This window comes from Cupressus sempervirens, chromosome 1 (genome assembly GCF_028749045.1).
Source record: "Cupressus sempervirens isolate cs-2001-9-10 chromosome 1, ASM2874904v1, whole genome shotgun sequence".
Classification (NCBI taxonomy): Eukaryota; Viridiplantae; Streptophyta; class Pinopsida; order Cupressales; family Cupressaceae; genus Cupressus; species Cupressus sempervirens.
The window spans coordinates 619718156-619737596 of NC_143118.1; the positions used below are offsets into that span (position 1 = coordinate 619718156).

Consider the following 19441-nt stretch of genomic DNA (forward strand, 5'->3'; position numbering starts at 1 on the left):
GTAAGGTGGCGCCCAAGGACAAGGGGGGATGTTTACACATTTAATTCAGTTTCAACACAAAACAAAGAAACTCCAGCGCATTCCAAATGAAATTGACCACTACACAAGGTAAGATGGAGGTATAGGGTGATGCCACCCAAAACAACTTTTGACTATGTTTTTTTTAAAACCATCTTTTCAAGCCCATACAAGAAGCTGGCGCCTAACAAAGGAGGATTAAATGCATAAAGTAAAGTGGGTAAGGAAGGATATTAGAAGTTTAATATGTTTAAAAGTTTGTTTTTGATTTATTGTATTTATTTATATTATTCAACAAAGATATATATATATATATATATATATATATATATATATATATATATATATATATATATATATATATATATATATATATATGTGGGAGAATCTTTTAAAGATTCTCTATTACTAAAAGGACAATTAAATTTGTTCTCCATACAAAAACTTGAGAGTTTTTGCTCTCTTTGAACAATTTTTTTTTTTGTCTTTATTTTTCTAAGGATAAATTTTGAAGTTGATTTATAAACCAAGAGGGGTTATATATATATATATATTTTCAAGTAAATCTATTAGGACTTGCTACAAACTAAATATACCAAGAATTGAATAACTACTTAAGATAACATTGCAAGATTGATTTTTTTGGTTTACAATAATCACAAAACTGAACCTTCATTCACAACATAATCTTTCATTTTTCAACATATATGAAACTTGAAATTTTGCTTAATTGAACATCATCATTTCATCTTATTTTTGATGTGCATCCATATAACCGAAAATTACAAGAAAACTCATGAGAAGCAATAATATTTAATCACTATTTTATTGGCAACCTAATTCAAAGGCTCAGCTGGGAAAGAACCAGGAAGAAAACCTGGCGTTGTTGCCATTACAACAAAGTTTTAAAATACAATTTACATAGGATTCCAATCCCAAAATTTCAACAATCCAAATAAATTTCCTTCATGACCCTTATCAAGGGGTCCATATCATTTTCTGCAACACATTGCTAAGATCGTGGAGGGAACAGAATCTGACCAAGTGACAAACAAACATAACAAGGAGCCAAAAATCAACATTCATATTCATACTAAGTTTTCACAACAAGATTCAACAATGAATCAAAACTAGGAAAACGTGGATTTTTCCAATAGGAGATGTCAGACACAATACCAAAATAGGTGCCCAATCGAGGTTATAATTCAAGAACTTCCGTTCTTCTATTTTTACATGCCAAAACTGATACGAGGTTTGTGCTGATAGGTAGGGGCCCATAACACCCTACCCTCTCTCCCTCTTCTTGTCTTGAGAAGAGACTCTACATTGTTGGAGTCCAACTAAAAAGACCTTTTCCGAAATTGGCCACTTCTGCCCTATCCAAGGGTGAGTAATGCCAAAACACCCATACAAGGAAACTTTGAAAATTCAACAAAAACATGAAAGAAAGGCATTCAAGAAACATGGTTTCAATCCTTCCCAATATACCCAACATACATACAAGCATACAAATAAACAATCCCAATAGCATAAGCATGAAACAAGCATGAACAATCTAAACAAGGGAGATGAAGAACTCCTACCTTCACGTAAATAATCAAATTGAGAAGAGCTTTTCCTTCCTTGCCTTCAACCTTCCAAGACTCCTCTCTAAAAGTAGAGATTGGGTAACAACCAAAACTACTCCAAGAAGGGCCTCTAAATAAGATCCAAACTCAACCACCAAAAAGGGCAATAACTTCCCCCCACTCACCTAAAAATCTAGAAGTTTCTAACCCAACCAAACCTAAGGTTAACCACTTAGTGGAGTTGAGGTTATGCAACTCATGATAACCACTTTCAATTTTCGCACAAAGGCAAAAATAGGCTTTTTGAGTGACCTCAAAAGTCAACAAAAGGGGCTTAGGGGGTGGAAAATCCCCCCAACCCATACCCATACCCCTTGGGTATAAAGATTCCATATTTTAAGGCCTTAGAAAATGATTAGGAACCAAACAAAAGCTAGGAATATTTAAGACTAACTAACAACTCCAAAATGTAGATTAAGCACTAATCCGGATTAAGGGTGACTAAACTCGATTAGGAGCAAATTAACAAACAGGTCACTAACTTAATCCGACTTAGGTCCAAAGGTTGCACAGTTAACCCTAACTAGCATGCTGGAATGCATATGCAATTCGCGAGTGTCAAGTGACACTATAAGAACACAATTACGAAAAAAAAATACATTCATACATCTCACAATACAATTTAGTTACAAACAACAAGGTTTCCACAAATGGCACGTAGGGATCAGTTCCATTCCTCCGTCGGGTTTCTTGGCTAAAATATCCTGCACACTCATTGCACACATCAGTAGTCCCATAAAATCACATGCACATATGTATATGCATATCAGGGAATCACATAAATTAAAACATACATCTATAAATCAATCAAGGTTTCTTTCGTCCTACTCATATCCTTAATTATTAAAATTTCATAATCAAAGTGTTAATCCTGCATTTTACTTATTTCATCAACATACATGTTCATAAGGCATTAAATGACAAACTCAAATATTTGAAAGTAAACATCACACAACATGAAATAATATAATATGTTCAAAGTATCCGATAGTGTCTTGACATCTGGAGTCGTGAGTATCAAAATAATAAGGTATCAACTATGCTACGAAGGGTTGGGGCGAGGCCTCACATTTTATTTTAGTATTTGATGACTTTCATAATATGTTTAGGTGTATTTGTTGGAGAGAGCTCTCCTTTTCATGTCAAACCTCTTTTTTTTCTTTTTGAAATTCTAGACTCATTGCCATTATATGGTGTCTTCTTTAATGTATGCCATTGTTTTAGGTAATGCCTTGCATGTTTAAGCTTGTGGATTACTTTTGACAAGGAACGGCCTCATTCAATGCTAGTTTGAATTGAATTTTCTATGATGGCATAGGGCTTTTATAGACTTCCTTAGTTATCCTCTACCTATGGATCAAGTCCAACCAACCCTTTTAAGTCTATAAAAGTTACTAACTTTATGAAAATTTAAGATTAATAGTAATAATAAATCTATCTTTTCCAAAATTCTTATATTTGCATTTACTTTTTCCGATTCCTAATATAAATCTATTTTATTTCAACATTTTTAAAAAATCTTTTTGAAAGATTATTTACATGATCTTATCTCTATAAACAGAAACTCTGACTCATTGAATCTCTTTTGTTAATCTCGAATTCTTAGTTTAAATTTAAAACTCAAGAGGTTGAGAAATTCCCCCTGCACAAGCTCAAAATATTATGGCCAGTGGTCGGAGGCCGCGTGTCGCAGTTTATTTTGCGTAATGTTTACTTCACAAAGGAAATTGCAGGGAATGGGATGCTGAAAAAGGCAAAGGTACAATCATAACCGACAATAGCCAATGTTTTTAAATTAGAAGGATCGTGGCAAAACTGATCTCACGTACATTTTTGAAAAACAGTGCAGCGAGATGAAGATTATTTGTGAACCCGGGCTTTCCAAGTAACTCGCTCACAAATAATTCCGACTTTCCGAGAAACTTCCCGCCGCAACTTTCAGTGTGCTCCCGAAGCTTGGAAATAGAGAATGAGATTGAAAGCATATTGTGGTGGGGCCCTATTCCACTAAGTGGTCAAGTTATAATGAATCTTTGTGGGCTTTCATATAAAATAATGGCACCCTACGCGCCGGTAATGATTCGCAACGAAACTTCCCACGGCGGTCCACTTTGTATTCCTGGCAGAGATGAAAGCAACTTTAGCTTTCCAAGTACCTTGACAGAAGCTCCCTGGAAACTTGTCGGAGGTGCATCCAATGTACTACGCAGAGCCAGTTTACTCATCTTTATAAACATGTTAATTAGAAAGGAGTCTCTGCATCTAGTCTCTCCGCCTCGTCATTGAATTTAGTCCTTTTCCTCTTCTTTGCAACTCCATTTAGTCACTATTCGTATCGTTTGCATCTTTCGAATGCCTCAGAGATTGACAGATTACCTCGCAAGATGTGGAACGCCATACTCTCTGTTTTCAAAGGAGCAATTAGCGGATGTAATCCCTTTTTACAAGTAGGGCACTTAAAGCAGCAATATAGACTTGCATCTAGTTCTATCACAAGCAGCTCTACATCTACGACGACGCTGGATGATGAGCGACGCTATGATGTTTTTATTAACCATTACAAACATCCGCTGGGCAGAGTTATTTATGAAGAGCTTGATGCCTTGGGACTGAAAGTCTTTCTGAATTCGGAAGAGCTTCAACTGGAGGATGAGAAAGTGCAAAGAGCAATCACGAGCGCTTGGCTTTGTATTCCTATATTTTCAGAGGACTATGCACAATCCAGCCGTTGTTTGGAAGAATTGTCAGTCATTCGCACAAGAAAAGACGCTAAAGTTGTTCCCATTTTCAGCCATGTGAAGCCTGATGATGTGCGCTATGCAAAAGGAGTCTATGCCGCTGCCTTCCCAAACGAGGTTGAACACAACTCTGAAAAGCTGAAGAAATGGAAGGAAGCGCTTTACAGCGTCTCCCATCATACTGGGCTGGAGGTTAACAGCGAGGAGTAAGTACCAATCGCTCAACCTCACCTAATGACCATGACGTCTTTTTATCTATGCTTATTTTTCTACTTTAGTTTCTCCTAATTTTTAGGTTTTTCTTCTGTTTCATTCGTTGTTGTTCATATTTGTAGAGACAAAGAATTGCTGCTCAAGAAAATTCCCGATTGGGCAGTGAAAGACCGTGAACTGGGTGAAGAGTTTGGATCGGATGTCTTGAGTCGTCGGGACCATTTGAGCCACAAGCTGTTTGAAAAGTACGAAACACTCATTGCTAGAAGTGAAGAAGTAGAGCAGGATATCCTTGAAAGACTTGTATTTATACGCACGGCTCCCGTGCTATACAGCTGTTGTTTCAGAAAGCTATCATCACTTTGGAAGACACGCAATGTGATCAGAGAAACTCGCAGAGCAATTAGAAAAGAAAATGCATGCAGGAAACTTGAATATGAAATGTTTCGATTAGCATGTGACCAATTAATAAAGATGTGAGTATCATACACTGCAACGCTTTGCATTCTCTCTCTCTTTTTGTTTTAGGCTCGTAGACTTGGTAATATATGGCTAATTAGCAGTGAACTAAAACCATGTGTCCCTTTGGTAAGATGTTTGTTTTAGTTTAGCGCTATGGACTTCTTTATTGATATAATTTAAAGCATGGAGTTTACATTTTTATAATATATAGAGACGACGAGGATGAGGATTACGTCCTACATTTGACGAAGTCAGCTGAATCTTGGCTCGAAAGCAGAGGTGTGTTAGATCTCAGCAATTATGTAGATTTAATAGTTCTCTTTATAGAGCTGAATGCCATCGAATTGGACACGGTCCCGTGTCGGACGAAGTCAGCTGAACCTCGGCGCGAATGCAGAGTGCCTGTGAGAGATCTCAACTATAGTGTAGAAGCACTATATCTCTTCTCAGCGGTGTATGCCATGCGATGGGACACGGTCCCGTGTTGGACGAAGTCAGCTGAACCTCGGCGCGAATGCAGAGTGCCCGTGAGAGATCTCAACTATGATGTTTTTATTAACCATCGCGGCCCTGATGTAAAGGAAAAACTGGCTACAGATATCTATATAGAGCTGAAGGCCATGGGATTGAAGCCTTTTCTGGACAAGTATGAGCTTAGAGAAGGAGATCACATACCTAGTGTTCTAGAAAAAGTAATGAAGAGTACTAAGCTTCATATAGCTATTTTCTCGGAGAACTATGCACGATCTAAATGGTGTTTACGAGAGCTTTCATTTATGCAATCTGAAACATATGCTCAAATTCTTCCCGTTTTCTACCATTGTAAGCTTAAACATGTCCGACATTGTAAAGGGGTCTTTGGTAAGGCATTCGAAGCATACAAAAAGAAGGGTCGAATCGCCTTAGAGAAGCTCCACGAGTGGCAGGAAACGCTTTACCGTGCTTCATTTAATCTCGGCCCGCTTTTTTAACTTGTTTTTTTGGGTTGAAGTGTTACATTCATTTGGTTTCATTTACTGTTATATCGTTTCTTATCAGGTACAGTCATATAACTATTACCTAACATGCGGTGTTTGTTTTCTCTCCTTTGTTGTTGTTGTCGTCTATAAATAGGGAAGAGGCCACGCTGCTCAAGGTTATTCCGCATCTTTGCAATAAATTTCTAAATTTTCATTTAGAAATTGCTCGTTGCAAGTGAAACTCAATTCAGAAATTGCTTTTTGTATTATAGAGGAGTTTAGTATGGTGGAGTTTTATTATGATGTATTCATGACCTAATATGTATGTTTAGTCTGGTAGTTTTCTCGAATTAATTCTTGGGTGGCTTTCAATCTTTTTTTATTTGTATTTGGGCGATGATTCAAGGTTTTCTTTCTGGTTCTTTCCTTGTTCAGCCTTTGAACCAGTTATAATTAATAAACTATCAATGGTTCACCAATTTTTCTTTAAAAAATAAACATATGAAAAAATAAATGTGTTCAATGAAAGGAAAAACAATTATTAGTGTAATGGTGTATTTACTTATTTCTAATAGGGAAATATTTAGCACAATTGGACACAAATTTGAATTTTGGATTTTGAATTTGTGAAGATCAAGTCTCAAATCTAAGATCAATCCAATAATCATATACATATCCCAACAAAAGAACTAGATCACATCAAATTGGAAAAAGTGTGTATATAATCATGTGATAGGGGAATAGCTAACAAAACTTTGTTGATGACTAATATACAAAAAAGAACCTAAATTTGTAGAATTTTTGTCCATTAATTCAAGCATTCTCTTCAAATAAATACCAATCACATGAGAAATGTCATGGGCATCTAATTTTTATATGGTTCATTTTTTCTTCTCTTTGTGGTGCTAGATGAGTGATACACAAGAGGGAACCAAAATTTGTATTATTTGTCCATTTATCAAATTAGCTACTTAATATTGATCGGATGAATCGGATTGTTTGAAGTCTAATCATTATTAATTTGGGGACTTCTAAAATTTTGAATCTATATTTGAAACTTTTCTTGCAAGAATTCATCCAATGGCTACTTTCAATTAAGGTTTGATTGCTCTTTAATAGTTATTGATGGACTTATCGAGGTTGATTTCAAAATTGTAGGTGGTTTATAGTTCACATGACCACAACGTGTATGCTTATGTAATGGGCACCCCTCGATATCCCAAAACACTAAACCAATATGCTGAAAGGAATTTTGTCAAACAGTTTGCATGCAACCTCTTATTTTTTCCGTTTAATGTTTTAATCCCCTTATAACTCCGAAAATCAAACGTTTATTTGTTTGTTGTGTTTTGTGCATGGAATTGGTATCATACAACATAAACAAGAAAGAAACTACAATAATATGCAAAATGGAAATGAACTGCTGCTAATAAAATGTTATTTTCAGAATTCATAAAACCAAATACATGGCAGATTTATCAACTCACTAATTACTTCAGCAGTATTGACATAATACTCCAGCCCATGCTTTCAAACTTGCTGCTACAATACTTTGTCCTTCAATCAGTCCACTACCTTCGTAATACCATTCCCTCAAAGCGGCACAAGCATCGGACAAGTAGTGAAGAAGATATGAGCAAAATACCAAATCTGCCGGTAGCCGGAAATGCAACTAAACTGCCTGATAATGAAGCCAATAACAAAGAATTCCAAAGGCCAAACCCCAAGGGAATGACGTCTAGAATGTTACAAGAGAGGATAGACGTCCTCAAATGCCAAGAACGGAGCTGCAACTCACACACCAATTTCTTCTCATATTCAACCTGCCTAATGAAGCCACAGATGCTTCCTTTTATTCTATTTCCAAGGGTCCGCTCAACTCATATGGGCAATGTGGGATAAAAGATGTGTAATATATAAAACATATATTAAAATACCCCTTATGTCTCCCTTGGGTACACATCACCATAAAATAAATATTAAAGTAACACTTTAATATTTTATAATTAAATTAGACGTTACTTAATAAAACTTTAGGCATTAAAATGTATTAGCAATCAGACTCTGAATAATGCGAGTGATAGCTCATCAGAAAGCTCTCACCAAGGGGTATCAAATCCAATCACCAAAATTGACCTACACTGTGTCCTGTCGACTTACTAAAAATGGTAAGTATGCCTGAAACTAAGTAAATCAACTTCGTTTTGGCCCAAACTGGAAATGACTAGGCCAAAACACTCCAGGATCCCATTAAACCCTTCGTTAGCCCTCGAGACCATGTAGAACAAGGCTAACGCACACACACTTGGTCAACTGCTAAAATGGGGACATTACAGTCTGCCCCCCTTGAAATTGCTTGTCCTCAAGAAATCTCAGTCCAACCTGCTGAATAACTTGCTCACTCTCCCATGTAGAATCTTCCTCTGGCAGGTCTTTCCATCTGACCAAATACTCCTTCACTATCCTGTTTCTAAGCTTCCTCTCTCTGGTGTCCAAAATTGCCTCGAGTACTAACACAAGCTTTCCCTCCTCATCCAAAGGGGGTAAATTTGTAGAAGGCACTACACTCTGACCAATGGCTTTCTTAAGCCTAGACACATGAAACACATTGTGCACTCGATTGCCCTCTGGAAGCTCAAGCTCATAGGCGACTTTGCCCACTTTGCGAATCACCCTGTAGGGACCATAAAATCTAGGTTTCAACTTTTCAGCTCCACTCTTCTTGAGCGATGACTGTCTATATGGTTGTAGCCTCAAGTAAACCATATCCCCTACCTCGAAGCTACGCTCTATTCGGTGCTGATCAGCATACAATTTCTGTTAATTCTGGGCCTGTTGTATATTCTCTTTGAGCACTTTCAGGATGTCCTGACTATCCTGCAATAAGTTTTTGGCTTTGGGCACTCTACTGTCCCCCAGAACTAAATCCATGAAGCTAGGTGCTTCATAACCATAGAGTGCCATGAAAGGAGTCATCTTGATGGACATATGATAAGTGGTGTTATAACAATACTCTCCCATATGCAACCATCTGATCCAAGCCTTTTGTTGTGTAGTTACATAGTTCCTCAAATATCCTTCCACCCATTTATTCACAATCTCGGTTTGCCCATCTGTTTGTGGATGATAACTAGTGCTAGGTGTAAGATCTGTACCACACAACCTAAACAACTCTTGCCAAAAAATCTTCATAAACTTACTATCCCGGTCGCTGACAATGAATCTGGGCAGCCCATGTAACCTGAATATCTCTCTAAAGAAAAGATCTGCTACCTGTGTTGTTGTGTAAGTGGACGGAATAGCAAAGAAGTGAGCAAACTTCGTCAAACGGTCCACCACCACATAGATGCAATCCCTTCCCTGCACTCGTGGTAAACCAGTGATGAAGTCCATCGGAATACTTTCCCATTTCCTATCAGGAATGGGCAAGGGCTGTAATAAACCTACAGGAAATGTGTGCTCTCCCTTATTCTGTTGACAAACCACACACTCCCTAACATACCTCTGAACATCATCCTTGAGCCCTTTCCATGAAAACCGCTCTCGGATCTGCCTGTAGGTCTTGAAGACCCCCGGATGTCCAACTGTGGGTGCATCATGAAATGCCTTCAGTATCGCCTCTCTCAAATGTGATGACGGAATCAAATAAACCCTGTCCTGAACTCTGATCAATCCATCTATCACCTCATAGCGATCATCCTGTATGGTACTTGAAATCAATCCAGAAGCCCAAGCATCTCCCACATACTCTGCTATAATCTGATCTCTCCAATCTCTTGAAATCTCTGCCAGAGCACATAAGTGAGGTCTCCGAGATAAGGCATCAGCCACCACATTTTTCTTACCTTTGACAAACTCTATGTCAAAGTCATAAGCCTGCAATTTAGTCACCCATTTTTGTTGCCGGTCATTAAGGTCACACTGGCTCATGAAGTATTTAATACTGTTGTGATCAGTCTTGATCACAAAACATCCACCTACCAAATATGATCGAAATTTGGCCAATGCATGCATTATGGCCAACATCTCTCGGTCATAAACAGAATAACTTTTCTCAACTCCTCGGAGCTTCCTACTCTTGAATGCAATGGGATGCTTCTCTTGCATCAATACTGCTCCAATCCCATCACTTGATGCATCACAATGAAGCTCAAAAGGCTTCATGAAATCTGGTAGAGCTAGAACTAGACATGAAGACATTACCTGCTTGAAATGCTCAAAACACCTCTGTGTTGCCCCTGTCCACACGAAGGCTCCCTTCCTGGTAAGATCTGTCAAGGGTGTAGCAATCTGTGAGAATCCCTTAACAAACCTCCTATAAAAACCACATAAACCAAAGAATCCCTTAAGCTGTGTAAGGTTCGTGGGAGTAGGCCACTCTATAATAGCTCTAATGTTTTCAAGACCAACCCGAACACCATCTGCACTAATGATATGCCCAAGGTAAAGGAGCTCAGTCATACCAAAGTCACATTTAGATTCCTTGGCATACGATGACTCTCTCTCTCCATAATAGATAACACTTCCTCCAGATGATGTAAGTGCTCCTCCCAGGTCTTACTGAAGACCAAGATGTCATCAAAGAAGATCAAGACAAATCTCCTTAGCTACTTCCTGAATACCTGGTTTATACAACTCTGAAATGTAGTGGGTGCATTGGTTAGACCAAATGACATAAGCATGAACTCAAAATGGCCATAGTGACATCGGAAGGCTGTTTTCTCAATGTCCTTTGCTCTCATCCTGATTTGATGGTATCCGGATCGCAAATCAATTTTGGTGAAGAAGCATGCCCCATGCAACTCATCAATCAGCTCATCAATCCTAGGAATGGGATACCTGTTTTTAATTGTTTTCTTATTCAGTGCCCTGTAATCGATGCACATGCGCATCGTCCCATCCTTCTTCTTCACCAATACTACTGCTGAAGAAAAGGGGCTCTTATTGGGCCTAATATGCCCCATCTCCAACAAATCCTTAATTGCCTTCTCTATCTCATCCTTGTGTTTCTTAGGATGATGATAGGGAGTAATCATAACTGGTTTGGCTCCCTCCTCGAGCTCAATAACATGTTCCATCCCTCTGTCAGGAGGAACCCCATGAGGAATATCGCTAAATACTTTAGAGTGTCTATCAAGTATCTTTTGGACATCTGGTGGATGACTCTTTTCTTGTGGCTCTGGTGAAGTTGGTATAATGTGGCACTCTGCCGCCCACTCTATGTCATCATGACGAAAAAGTCTCTGCATCCTCCTCAAGGACACTACTCTGCAACCTCCATATGAAAGTCCTCTAAGTACCACAGTTCTGCCCTTATGCTGGAATTTCATCTCCAATTTCGCTAGGTTGAGTGTGAACTCAACTAGTGAAGCCATCCATGTCATGCTGAGGATGACATCATAATCTCCCATGTCCACAACATAGAACTCATCCTCCAACTCATAGCCATCTCCAAACCTGATGCGAAGATTAGATATCTTCCGAGTGCATAATAATTTATCACCGTTAGCCACCATGACTCTAAACCCATCATGCTCCTCTGTCTGTAACCCTCTCCTGGCTACCAACTGTGCATCTATGAAGCTATGTGTAGCCCCAGTGTCAATAAGAGATATCACTTTCTGCCCCTGGATAGTACCTCTGACCTTAAATGTGATTGCCTTTTGGGCCCCTGTCAAGCGTGCCAATGATCTATCATCCTTAGGAATGTTGCTCTCCTCTATAGTGTTCCCCTCATCTAAATCGGAGTGTTGATCCTCCCCTTCTGACTCTGACTTTTCTACTGAAAAATACTCCATTTGATTTTCCTTAGCCTTGAGAGAACATTTATGAGATAAGTCCCAAGGCTCTCTACAATGGAAGCACAGCTTCTTCTTTCGAAGTTCATTCAAGGTTTCATTATCTAGTCCTTTTGATCCTTCTTTGGGTTTGCTATACTCTTTCTGAAACAGTTTTTTGTCTTTGTCCTTGCGGTAGGAAGAATCTGTTGAACGGTTTTTCCCTTTGTATACCGAAGGGGCTAAATCTCGTGCCCTTTTAGTTGCTTCAGCTAAGGTGAGTGGATCATGTCCCTTTACCCAACCTCGTAATGGATCAGCAAGACCATCACAAAATAACACCACCAATCTCCTAGGAGAGATATCAGTAACAAGTACAGACAAGCATTGAAACTCGGCAATGTAAGCATCCACAGAACCTAACTGTTTTAACTATGCTAGCTCCTTGAAATGTAACTCGGGATCCTTAGTGTCAAATCTCCCAATCAATGTTTCGGTGAATTCCTCATAGGATGTAATCTAATTATGCCCCAAAGTCACTATGCCATGATGCCACCATTCATGTGCAACGCCATCCAAGTGCATAGCCGCATACTTGATAGCCTCCTCCTCAGGCATAGGATTTAGCTGCAAGTATGTATCTACCTTCTGCACCCAAGCTCGTGCAGTCATATTCCCTGAAGCATCATAATAAGGTAAATAAAGTTTTCCAACTTTCTTCCTCAGCTCAAAGTTTTGATTCCTCCCTCCTACTTTAGGCATGTGTCTCATCCTCAAGTCCATATAATCTCTAAGAGAAATATCCGCCTGAAACTCCGGTCCACTAGCCTCCCAGTCCCTCCTGAATTGATCCTATAACTCGGTAATCTGCGGTTCGTTTACTGGTTGAATCGGATCTCTAGGTGGGAAAGTGGGTAGAAGAGGTCTCGAGCTCGCAGTCCGCGCTGGGCATGCAACGTGTCTAAAGTTATCAGCCTCATTCCCATTGTTACCGTGTCCATTATTACCATTAATGTTATTCTCAGGATCATTGTTGTTGCCTTGGCCTCCATGGTTATTGTTTCCCCCGTTGTTATTGTTTCCCTCGTTGTTATTGTTTCTGTTGTTAGCATCACATGGATTAATATTGACACCCATTTGTCTAACCATGAGCTACAACATCATGTCCATTTTCCTATTCTGCTCCTGTTGCATACGCTGCCCCTGCTCTAATGTATCCAGTAACTGTCTGAACAGTACCTCCCCTTGATCTGGACCAGCATTTCTGCCTCCGCCTAATCCTGTATTCCTGTCATCTCGATCACCCATATTATTGTCCTGATCAAAGAATATCTCCTTTGTGTCTGTATGGTTGGATTCAATGTCCACCTGCACGGACGTACTAGACTATTTGCTTTGCAAGTCTGAAATCCTATTTTGTCTTGCTCTGGTATCGCATAAATTATAAGACCCCTGTTGCATGCTCAAACATAAATGCTTAGCCTGTGTTTTTACTTATTTCTGATTTTAGCATTTTAACATTTCATCAAACACTTTTTCCCTCTATTCAGCTGTTCCAAATTTCCTATAAGACTTCCACAGGATGGCAGGACTTATAGCTTTGATACCACTATAATGGGCACCCCTGGATATCCCAAAAAACTAAACCAATATGCTGAAAGGAATTTTGTCAAACAGTTTGCATGCAACCTCTTATTTTTTTCGTTTAATGTTTTAATCCCCTTATAACTCCAGAAATCAAACGTTTATATGTTTGTTGTGTTTTGTGCATGGAATTGGTATCATACACATAAACAAGAAAGAAACTACAATAATATGCAAATTGGAAATGAACTACTGCTAATAAAATGTTATTTTTAGAATTCATAAAACCAAATACATGACAGATTTATCAACTCACTAATTACTTCAGCAGTATTGACATAATACTCCAGCCCATGCTTTCGAACTTGCTGCTACAATACTTTGTCCTTCAATCAGTCCACTACCTTCGTAATACCATTCCCTCAAAGTGGTACAAGCATCGGACAAGTAGTGAAGAAGATATGAGCAAAATACCAAATCTGCTGGTAACCGGAAATGCAACTAAACTGCCTGATAATGAAGCCAATAACAAAGAATTCCAAAGGCCAAACCCCAAGGGAATGACGTTTAGAATGTTACAAGAGAGGATAGACGTCCTCAAATGCCAAGAACAGAGCTGCAACTCACACACCAATTTCTTCTCATATTCAACCTGCCTAATGAAGCCACAGATGCTTCCTTTTATTCTATTTCCAAGGGTCCGCTCAACTCATATGGGCAATGTGGGATAAAAGATGTGTAATATATAAAACATATATTAAAATACCCCTTATGTCTCCCTTGGGTACACATCACCATAAAATAAATATTAAAGTAACACTTTAGTATTTTATAATTAAATTAGACGTTACTTTAATAAAACTTTAGGCATTAAAATGTATTAGCAATCGGACTCCGAATAATGCGAGTGATAGCTCATCGGAAAGCTCTCATCGAGGAGTATCGAATCCAATCACCAAAATTGACCTGCACTGTGTCCTGCTGACTTACTAAAAATAGTAAGTATGCCTGAAACTTAGTAAATCAACTTCGTTTTGGCCCAAACTGGAAATGACTAGGCCAAAACACTCCAGGATCCCATTAAACCCTTCGTTAGCCCTCGGGACCATGTAGAACAAGGCCAACACACACACACACTTGGTGAACTGCTAAAATGGGGACATTACAGCTTAAGAAGGAATGATGATACATTTTGGTTGGTATGATGCGATGATGTCTTTTCTAAGTGTTTAGGGTGGTAACATTAACTTAGGCAATACATATCTAATTAGTTGTAGTGAGGTGACAACTATCAACATGTCTTAGGTCAATGTTTCTCCATGATTAAGGTGAGGATCCTCATGTAAGGGCTAAATGTTGGCATGTAAGTGACTGGACATGATGTGTATTACAAGTAAACAAGTTGGCCTTTTTAGATTGAGTGACCCACTTTAACCCATGTTAGAACTTGACATTGTAAATGATAGACTATTTGTATGATAGGAAAGGGACCTAATTTTTTATTTGGTGCATGTATAAAATACACAACTTGCCCTTATATGATACATTTTAAAATGTATTAAGTTCTTGCTTTTGTGATAGAAATTTCAAATACATATGGGCAACTAATAGAATCATGTGCTAACATGCAAGCCCCTACGAGCTCCACTAACATTGCATGTCTTAAACCTTGCACACTTATTAACTCCTTTCCCCTATCAAAAAACGAAAAGAAAAATTTAAAAACAAATACATAACACAATAGTAAATATTTAATTGGGCATCTAAAAGAATCCATTTTAATTTTAAAAAAACTAGATTTATTTTGGTATATTTAAGAAACTTATTTTTTTAATTAAATCATTGATTTTAAATTTGTATTCTTGTTAAAGTGAGAATTGGGATATTTTGATGACCTCTATTACACCATCAAAAAGACAAAATAGGCCTATGTCTGACTTTTTAACCAACCTTGAATAAACACACTTCTAAACCCACGAATTTCCTTCTTGTTGAATCCAATGGATCAAATCCATCCAAAAATCAAACAAGAATAAGTACAAACTACTTGTAGGCATACAAAATAGAAACTCAAAAAACCTAAAACACTAGCTAGGTGATCCATTTGAAATTGGAGGCAGAGCGGAAACTAGGAAAATAAATTGATGGAGGTTGTGGAAGATTGTCCACCATTGGGGGTTCTCATACATTTTATAATGTGGTAAAGCTCCTATTTTACCACATGGTCTTACTTTGATTGCAAATCTTTCTTAGGCAAGGTCCCATGGGAGGGGCTTCGGCTCTATTTTTGTAGAACAGGTGGCTCCATGGTAATTTTTTAAGAGGGGCTAAAGGTTTAATTAGAATCTCTTCCTACAAAATAGGAGCCCCGAATGTTTAGCCCTCTCGATTTGAGTGGGTGAAGATGGGGCTGGGCAACTTAGGGAAGAATTATGCTATTTGTCAACAACCTACTCTTTTTTTTTTTTTTTTTTTTTTAAAATGCGCCTGGTAAACTTTTTAACGTGACCGGTAGTGCTGGCGCGACACGCCCACCGGTACCACCAACGCTTTGACCTGGAGCTATGAACCAGTGAGGCCACAAACGGGGGACCTCATCCCCAAGAGATTTGAACATGAATGGCAAGGATAACAACGCAACAACTTAACCATCACAACATGCAAAATGAAATAATCCCACTAAACAAATTTATGAAGAAATATGATTTTTATTTTCAAAATTCATGAGACAATCAGCTTCTTTGAATTTATGAGCCCCGCTCAACTTTTAAGAAAGCGGGTGCCCAATGAGAGCCGGCCTCACAATTCTATAGAACACTTGAAAACGGTAGTAATTCTCTGCAGAAGCAGGGATTCAGTGGAATGCCAAAATAAAATTAAGATTGGAGTTATGTCGCCTTATAAAGAAATGAAACAAGCAAATTTCCTCTCAAAAGGGCACGTTGAAATGTTGACTAAATAAAATTATCTTCGCCTTGAATCCATGCATGATAAAGTCAATTTTGAATTATGTAGAATCTAGTGAATTAAGAAGGATAGAAAGCTTTATATGCACTTTAGAACAGAATTACAGAATTACAGACAAAAAATTGTGGATTGGGAGACTACCCTGGTTCCATGAAGGTCGCATGCAAGGGCTAAAGTGGAGGCAGATTGTGATAATTCAAAATAGATTTATCACTGGAAATTTTAAAATTAAAACTACTGGACCATACGAAATCTTATTAACACAGACAAGCATCTTTCATTTGGATGCTGCAACAATGATTCTTACCAATTCAGTTAGAGATATGAAGGTAATACCATCTTTCTGCCATCCTAGTTAACTATATGATCACAACCACCACTGTATAAATCTGAATCTGATAGCGGTTTTAAATACCATTATTCTTGAATTGATTATCAATTCCTTCGTGTCAGGAAGATCCGCTTGAGTCGTAATGGTTACTTCAAGCCCTTTGAAACCTTAAAAACTGACAATGGCGGGAAGAAAAGATCAACAATTTATGCTCAAAGTGCCGCAAGTTCTCTGCTAAAGCGAGAAAGATTTGCATCAGACGATCCGCCCGGCATCATAGCCCGCCTCGCCTCCTCCTTCCATCTCATACTCCTCTTCCTCAACTCTGCAAATCCTTCTCCTCCCTCCATCGCCCATCTCACACACCTCTCAATCTCCTCCATCGCCACAACCCCATTTTCCCCCTTCTCCATTCTCCGCCCTGTTTTCCATACGTCCGCAATGCATTTTGCGTTACTCGGCTGATCCGCCCAAATCTCCATTGTCAGCATTGGAACGCCCGAATTGAGAACTTCCACCGTAGAATTCCAACCACAATGGCTTATAAACACTCCCACAGATGGATGTGACAGAACTTCAAGTTGAACACACCATTCCGCCATTAAACCCCTTTCTGCGACTCTCTCCACAAATCCTTCAGGCAACAGTAAATTGAGATCTTGGTGTCCTTTGGGGGGCCTGATCACCCACAAGAAGCTCTGTTCACTTCTCTCAAGCCCCTCTGCTATTTCCCGGATCTGATTGGGGCTAATTGAGGTCATGCTACCGAAAGAAACATAAACAACTGAAAGCAGGGGTTTACGATCCAGCCATTTATTAATGAAATCGGGTCCTTCCCAAGGGTCTGCCCCTGCTGCAACCCGCGTGTCCACCGGATTGCCTCCGAGAAAAGACACAGGTATGGAAGGTCCCACTGTTAAAATGGGCACTCTCAATAATCTGCTCAAATAATCCAGTACCTTGTTTTCCAATTCGTCAAAGGAATTGATGATCACCCATGAAGCATCTGTTACAAAGTCCAGATCTAGGAAGAAATCGAGCACTCTTCTCACTTTGATTTCTTTGCTGCGGTGAAATTTCGAAGGCAAATCTGTAATATTAATTTCTCCCAGACATGGAACCTCGAAAGTCCCTGGCAGATTTCGTGCCCCGTCCCATTTCTCAACTGTAGGCACACAAACAGCAAGAAATCGATTATCTGAAAACTTTAGCTTTCATAATTCATGCGATTCTTACAAACCTGGAAAGATAATTTTTGATTTGAATGAGAGACTGACCGGTCTTCAAGTGGTAATAAAGAGAGAAAACTGTGGCCGATTGCGTCCAGAAGAAGGCGTGGGGAATGCCGAGCTTTGCTGCAATTTTGGGAACCCAGGGAAGGAAGGAATCATAAACGACGCATGATACAGGATTTGGGGAAGTTTTGGAACGGAGTAGGAGAGATTCGAACCCGTGAACTGTGATGGTGTGGTGCATGTGATGGAAGAGGAAACCGTTCAAGTGGGGATCAATTGGCACATCAGAGGGGATTTCATCGGGAATCCATTCCAACTGAACAAGGCCTGGGCCGCTCAAGCGGTTGAGATATTCTGCAGCTTTTTCAATTCTGGAATGATCGAAATGGAGGCTCACGAAGGAAACGAGTAAACCCTTGGAGGCCAGATTTTTGGCGAATTGAAGCATGGGATTTGTGTGGCCGAGAGTGGAATAGGGCACCACCACAACATGCCCTGAAAATTTCTTGCTTCCGATCTCTTTCTCCATTTCCTAGTTGCTCCTGGTCAAGAGCACAAAAGCAGGTGTGCATATAAAATTGAGCATGGTGAGAAATTTGGCACCGGCTACGGTGCAACATATTTGCACCGTGCCGTTTGCGTTTCCGTCAGTCTCCCCACTCCTCTGACGGCTTCTCCGACATGCACGCTTTCAACTCTCCCGTACTCTGTTGAAAGTGCTGGTACATTCCGCTAATGAATATTTCCATTATGTGACGATGATCTACCAACTTTATAAAGAAAAAGGTTTCATTATGTGACAATGAAATATAATATTTGTATAAGACAGACAGCTGTGATATATCGTTGAGAGTTTACAAAGAACAGCCTGATATTTTTCGAAAAGTAAGATGTCTCGTATGACTTTTGAGTATATCTAGATTCACATACTTCTTGTTTTTCTATTTGAAAAATGTGTCTAGAACAATGGCAAATTCATTTTCAAATAAAAAATTACTTCAAACTTTTCATTTGTTGATATTCAATAAATAGATAAAATTTTGTGGGATAGAAAAATGTAAAAGACGAGGATAGGAGAAGGGAGACTAAGAGTGGTTAGTTTCGTTTGGTTGAATTAGATATTTTTTGATGTTATAGATTGCTTATTTATATAAATTTTTAAGAGTATGTTTTTTATCAAGTAAGATAGATTTAAAAAGATCTTAAACTTCTTACATAAAAAGGATAGAGCTTGAAGCACAACCAAATGGCAACAAACAAATAAGAAGAAATACTAGAAGACTACAAAAGACAAATATTAGAAAAATTGGATCGACCTACTCAAAATCAAGGTGGATGAAAAATATATTCCAACGAACTTATATGAAAATGAACAATTGAGAGTCATTAAATCATTGACATAAACATCTACCACCCCTAAATCATTATATGGAGAATCCATCATCAAAAAATCTATTGAAAATCTTCCTTAAACATCTACTTTGCAAACCTCCTTAAATATGTCTTCCGAATTAAGTGTTATGTCCTAC

The 19441-nt window shown here is 38.7% G+C and overlaps 2 protein-coding genes across 2 annotated transcripts; one reads left to right on the top strand and one right to left on the bottom strand.

Annotated features, from left to right (window-relative positions):
• Positions 1-3881: 3881 nt before the first annotated feature.
• Positions 3882-6061, top strand: LOC149579436 (uncharacterized). Its single transcript, XM_089808421.1, has 3 exons — positions 3882-4590; positions 4720-5073; positions 5271-6061. Exons 1-3 carry the CDS (start codon positions 4031-4033, stop codon positions 6028-6030), a joined length of 1674 nt encoding a protein of 557 aa, XP_089664547.1. The 5' UTR covers positions 3882-4030; the 3' UTR covers positions 6031-6061.
• A 10340-nt stretch (positions 6062-16401) lies between these two features.
• LOC149579437 (mogroside I-E synthase-like) lies at positions 16402-18661 on the bottom strand. Its single transcript, XM_089832756.1, has 2 exons — positions 17955-18661; positions 16402-17842 (listed from the first exon to the last, which is right to left on the bottom strand). Exons 1-2 carry the CDS (start codon positions 18439-18441, stop codon positions 16890-16892), a joined length of 1440 nt encoding a protein of 479 aa, XP_089688882.1. The 5' UTR covers positions 18442-18661; the 3' UTR covers positions 16402-16889.
• Positions 18662-19441: the final 780 nt, after the last annotated feature.

What these genes read in the sequence shown, in the direction of transcription:
- LOC149579436 (XM_089808421.1), top strand. Translation starts at nt 4,031, where the DNA reads ATGTGGAACGCCATACTCTCTGTTTTCAAAGGAGCAATTAGCGGATGT. An exon ending in CTGGAGGTTAACAGCGAGGA is followed by an intron (nt 4,591 to 4,719) that starts GTAAGTACCAAT and finishes TCATATTTGTAG; the next exon opens with AGACAAAGAATTGCTGCTCA. An exon ending in TGTGACCAATTAATAAAGAT is followed by an intron (nt 5,074 to 5,270) that starts GTGAGTATCATA and finishes TATAATATATAG; the next exon opens with AGACGACGAGGATGAGGATT.
- LOC149579437 (XM_089832756.1), bottom strand. Translation starts at nt 18,441, where the DNA reads ATGGAGAAAGAGATCGGAAGCAAGAAATTTTCAGGGCATGTTGTGGTG. An exon ending in TTATTACCACTTGAAGACCG is followed by an intron (nt 17,843 to 17,954) that starts GTCAGTCTCTCA and finishes GTGTGCCTACAG; the next exon opens with TTGAGAAATGGGACGGGGCA.